This window comes from Lathyrus oleraceus, chromosome 1 (genome assembly GCF_024323335.1).
Source record: "Lathyrus oleraceus cultivar Zhongwan6 chromosome 1, CAAS_Psat_ZW6_1.0, whole genome shotgun sequence".
Classification (NCBI taxonomy): Eukaryota; Viridiplantae; Streptophyta; class Magnoliopsida; order Fabales; family Fabaceae; genus Lathyrus; species Lathyrus oleraceus.
Genome location: NC_066579.1, coordinates 258,869,248 through 258,874,993, shown reverse-complemented (window position 1 = coordinate 258,874,993; position 5,746 = coordinate 258,869,248). Strand labels below are relative to the sequence as shown.

Here is a 5,746-nt window from a genome sequence, read left to right as displayed (position 1 = left end):
CTGATGTGTACAAGGCCGACACCGTCATGAATGTATATAATCAAAGCTTCTCATTACTACCAATGGAGGATTACTGGCCTCCATATGAAGGTGATATTGTTTGGCACAATGACGAGATGCGTAGAAAGAAAAAAGGAAGGCCAAACAACACACGTATTAGAATAGAGATGGATTCCACAGATAAAATGATAAGATTATGTAGTATCTGTCGTCAACTAGGACACAACAAGAACAACTGTCCCAATCGAGGAGCATCATCTAGGTCTTAAGCTTTTCGTAACATTGTATATCTGTAATCTTCAATCATTATATATCATTAAGTTTTTGTTACAACGAGGTTCACAACAAACATCAGTACAAATTAAGCTATCTGAAAACAGAAATATTTCTAACTGATTACAACAATCAAATTGATGTCGTCTCGACCGAACAACATTTCCCTAGCATCCTTATCAGTCTTCATTCGCATCCAACCAAAGATACTGTCAAGTCTCTCAATACTTCTAATTTTTTTCCCTTCTGGTATTTTCCCATCTAACCAACGAACCAACTCCCTCTTCAGTTGATCGAACGTAGTGATGTTCCAGAACAACATCAACATCCGAGGTTTGTCTCTCGCATAAATCACCTTTTCGTATCGGCGAGGAACACCAAACATGATTGACAAATGATTATATGAGATGTGGAACAATTACTCACACAACGCATCTATTTATAACACAAAAATTGCATTTTATGAGGAGTCTCCAATTGAATTGGCGTCTCCTCTTAAACCATACACAGGGGCGCCAATTGGATTGGTTTGGGCACCTGCCCTAGCCAATCCAATTCGCGTCTCCATTCAAGTTTTAAGAGGAGTCTCCAATTCAATTGGCGACTCCTCGTAAAAGTGGGGTAGTTTGAGATTTTTTTTTGAAACCAGGGGTATTTTGGGAATTTCCTTTAAAAAGTGGGTTATTTTTGTAAAAATTTTACTTTTGTACGATCCTAAGAACTGATTTATATTTTTTAATAACATTCTTGACACTTCGACATTAAATTTCAACACGTGGTTTGGAAGTAATAAACAACATAAAGAGTATTAAGAGTTAAATATGTAATCAAATATATATTTGAGATAAATAAATCTTTTAAAAATAGAATAATTATAATTAGAGAGTATTATCTTTTTTTATTTATTTATTTTGATTAAAAAGTACTATCTTCCTTCTCCGATTAATGTTGCTTAAAGTTTTTCACACAAATTAAGACATATAATAAAAAGGTTTTAAGAAATGATAGTTTTCAACTATTGATAACCAATATAACTATGGTATAAATCAAATGAATTAATTATGCAATAAATTTAAAATTAAATTTTATTTTAAAATGAATGTCATTTTCACTTTTCAATATAGAAATGATTATTGTTTTTTTAATTGTGCCCTTTAATTTACAATACTTTCAATAAACTTATAAAGTTAATTTAGTAAAAGTGTTATATCTTACAACAACATTATTACTCTATCTGTCATAAATTATACTACTACAAATAATACATTTCATGACGATGATTTCACCTCACGTATTGAAAAATCGAGGTCAAAAACCTGGACACACCTTGTTTTTTAAAAAAGTATACAATATATTTTGTCGGTTATTTGGAAAACCGAGGGTAAACCTGTTCAGTGTACATGCTTCGAATTCCAACAATCTCAATTTATATTTTTATCTAATTAAAAGTGGCGCATTTTTGAACATTTTATTTTTAATTTAAAAGTACGCTACTTTTCACCTCATTTTCTTACCAATCGAGGTGAATATGTTTTTCTGAAGAAGAGAACCCTAACGAAGAGTCATAAACAACGAGAGCCATAAACATATACCATCTTCAATACTAAGATGTTATGAGTTTAGGACTCTCGTTTCTTCTTCACAGATCCAAATCATGTTCTTTTACTTCTTCTTCACAGATCCAAAACATGTTCTTTTACTTCTTCTTCAGATATCTAGTACGTTAAACACCACTACTAATATTTTTGTCATATTGTTGTTGTTGTTGTTATTGTTGTTGTTTTTGTTATTATTGTTGTTGTTGTTGTTGTTGTTAAGATCCGAAACCCTAAAAATTTTGTTGTTGTTTTTGTCGTTGTTGTTGTTCTTGTTGTTGAGACCCTAAATCATAGAGGTTGTTTATTAACGTCGTTGTTATTGATATTGTTGTTGTTTATAGACGTTGTTGTTCTTGATGTTGTGTTTGATATTGTTGTTGTTTTCTTGTTGTTTCTGTTGTTGATATTGATATTGAGGTTATTTTTTTGTGATTCTTTGTGCAACTCTCATCTTGTTTAGTCTAGTTGAGTTTATTATATCTAATGTCGATTGTTTATTTCACTAGTCCCTCTTTGGACATCTAACCTAGTAAATTAATTTTGAAAATAATCATATGCAAAATTATGTTGTATCTGAAACTTATCTTACACTGATTAATGACTTTCTAGCATTTTATAACTCATCATTCATCTCACATTGTTTTATTGTTAAAATCTCTCAAATACTTCTACTTTCCGTTCAACTTTCTTTCATATTTGTTCATTTTTCAAAGAATCAAATTTTATGCTTTCAAGAATGAATTAGTAGAAAAGGAAATATTGAATAAAGAACTTGAAACATTGGAGAGATTTTAACTATACAACATCGTGAGATGAATGATGAGTTGTAGGATGCTTCAAAATCATAATCAATGTAAAGTTGTTGGTCAAATATAACACAATTTTTCATATAATTATTTTCCTAACCAATATTTAGAAGTTATATGTTCAATATATGGTTTAGTGAAATGAACAATCCACATTAGATTTAGTAAACTCAAAATTGTTTTAGCCCTCAGTTTTATGAGATAATCAAGGAGAAAATATGATATATCCGTCAGTGAAATTACAAAACCGAGGGACATGTGTTTTTGCCATTTCAGACATCCAAAAAGGTCTCCCCGGGGATTGAACCCATGACATTTTAACACACCCGTCAATTTTTTAAAAAATTGAGAGGTAAAGTTACCTCATCTCTGTAGTCGAGGTTAAATGCATTTCGAGACCGATGTTAAATGTATTTTTTCTAATAGTGTTATGAGTTACTTTGCCAAAAAAAATTGTCATAAATTATAAGTTACTTTACGATTCCAATGCACTATTAATGATATTCTTTCCAATTTTTTTCTTCAAATTCTTTAAGTCTTTCTTTCGTTCGTAATAAATAAAAAGAAATATTGTAAAGTCATGCATAATTTATCTTTTCCATATAACATTAATTATGTTTTTTAATTCGCATAAAAAAAATCTAAAATATTTTATATAATTTAGGACGGATGGAATGCATTATTTAATTTGTGTGAAAAAAGATAATTATTTTAAAACTGGAAGGAATATTAAAAGATAGTGTAAAATGCTTTGAAATTTTGAAATGTGTTAACAAATGAATTAATAGAGAATGAGACATTATGAGTGACAAGAAGGATATGGATGAATTATGTTTCAAATATTGGGGAGCTCAATAAAAATGCATACTTTTGCCAAATCCACGCGCGAATCCTTTTTAGATTTCAAAACACAAGAACCTTTTTCCTACCTAATATCTCTTTTTAAAACATCACTTTTCTAACCAACAAAATCACTTTTTCTTCTTCTTCTTCTTTCCATTCATTTCAGTTCATAGGCTAAAACACAACCAATCATGTCTGTAAGTATTTACTCACTCTATTTTCCCTATGCTTCAACAGTTTCTGATATTTAACTATGAATATTCTTGCATGTAGAATATGGTTGAGGTTAGAGTTTCAAATCTTGATTGTGAAGGATGTGCTTCAAAATTAAAGAAAGCTATCTTCAAACTCAAAGGTATACATTTTCTTTAGCCTATTTTTCTTAAACCAAGATCATATGATTGATCAAGTTGATTTTGATTGTGTTGTTGATTTATAGGAGTAGATGATGTGGAAGTTGAAATGGAGGCACAAAAGATAACAGTGAGAGGGTATGGTTTAGAAGAGAAAAAAGTATTGAAAGCAATAAAACGAACTGGAAAAACTGCAGAACCGTGGCCATTTCTTCCAGGACATGCACATTTTGCTTCATTTTACAAGTATCCAAGTTACATTGTGAATCATTATTACAATGATGCATACAAAAGTGAAGCAACTAATGGAGTTCATACGTTTTTTCATACACCTTCTGTTTACTCAGTTGCTGTTGCATCTGATGAGGTTTTTGCTTCAATGTTTAGTGATGATAATCCTCATGCTTGTACTATAATGTAAGCAAGGTTTATATTATAATTTGTTTCTTTTTCTTTTCCTTTGAATTTAAGATGAAGAGGTGAATATTGAGTGAGACATGTTTTTGCACTTTTAGGGAAGGAATCATCAAGTGTGGTATTTGTTAAATTATTTATTGGTTGGTTGTTCAATTATTTTGCATGATTTTATTGAAGGTGTACCAAAAAATATCATTGGAAATGTGTTCTAATTTTAAATTTTAATGTGGGCATGTATTTTTTTTTATTTATAAATTCAAAAAAAAAAATCTTTTTAATTGTGGTTTTTAATATTTAGTACAATGTCAATGATTTGACAAGAATGTTTTTAGTTATTTATTGTAAGGAGATGAATGTATAAAATAAAATAATAAATCATTTAAAATATTAATTATAAATCAAATAAATAACTGTATGAAAAATAAAATAAAATTTATTGACTGATTTGATATATATATATATATATATATATATATATATATATATATATAATATATATATATATATATATATATATATATATATATATATATATATATATATATATATATATATATATATATATATATATATATATATATATATATATATATATATATATATATATATATATATATATATATATATATATATATATATATATATATATATATATATATATATATATATATATATATATATATATATATATATATATATATATATATATATATATATATATATATATATATATATATACATAAAAAGTAAATAAGAGGTTATTGTTTTCTTACAAGTAAAATGCATTCCAATGAATATAAATGGTACTCAACCCTGATACTATTACAATTAAAAATTCCTTAAGATGGAAGGAATCGAATTAAGGTTCCAATCCTCTAATTTAAAGTCTAATTTTCCTCTACTTCTAGCTATAAACCATTTTCAAGATCTCCTCTTATTATTTTCTACCACTATTTCTACATTCTTAGAGTCACCCTTAAATAAAATGCAATTCCTATTAATCCAAATGGACCAGCAAGACGATAGCCAAAACATACCTCCAAGTCCGCCTTTGATCATTACTCTAAACTATTTCCGAAAATTCCTTCATATCTCAACAATAGTATTATCCAATCCCACCACACTCATGCCTAGCCATTCGTGAACTGCCTTCCAAATTCTGAGTGCAAATGGATATACCACAAACAAATGATGACTTCCACATGTTACATTTCTTCTTTGCATAGTGGCAGACCAAAATATGACTTCCACATGTTACATTTCTTCTTTGCAATGTGAATCTTGTAGGTAATCTATTAAGTAGAATCCTCCATCAAAATATTTGTATCTTGCTTGGCACTTTGATTTTCTACAAATATTTACCAACATTGAACCACCATTTACTAGCTCATACAACCTATTGTAGCCTGCCTTTACTGAGTACCCCGAGCTATCCCTCCACCACACGAAACTATCT

General features: G+C 28.7%; 1 protein-coding gene across 1 annotated transcript; it reads left to right on the top strand.

Moving 5' to 3' along the window:
• The first annotated feature begins 3,596 nt into the window (after positions 1-3,596).
• LOC127115653 (heavy metal-associated isoprenylated plant protein 31) lies at positions 3,597-4,492 on the top strand. Its single transcript, XM_051047138.1, has 3 exons — positions 3,597-3,717; positions 3,794-3,875; positions 3,960-4,492. Exons 1-3 carry the CDS (start codon positions 3,712-3,714, stop codon positions 4,292-4,294), a joined length of 423 nt encoding a protein of 140 aa, XP_050903095.1. The 5' UTR covers positions 3,597-3,711; the 3' UTR covers positions 4,295-4,492.
• The last annotated feature ends 1,254 nt before the right edge of the window (positions 4,493-5,746 follow it).

What these genes read in the sequence shown, in the direction of transcription:
- LOC127115653 (XM_051047138.1), top strand. An exon ending in AGCTATCTTCAAACTCAAAG is followed by an intron (nt 3,876 to 3,959) that starts GTATACATTTTC and finishes GTTGATTTATAG; the next exon opens with GAGTAGATGATGTGGAAGTT.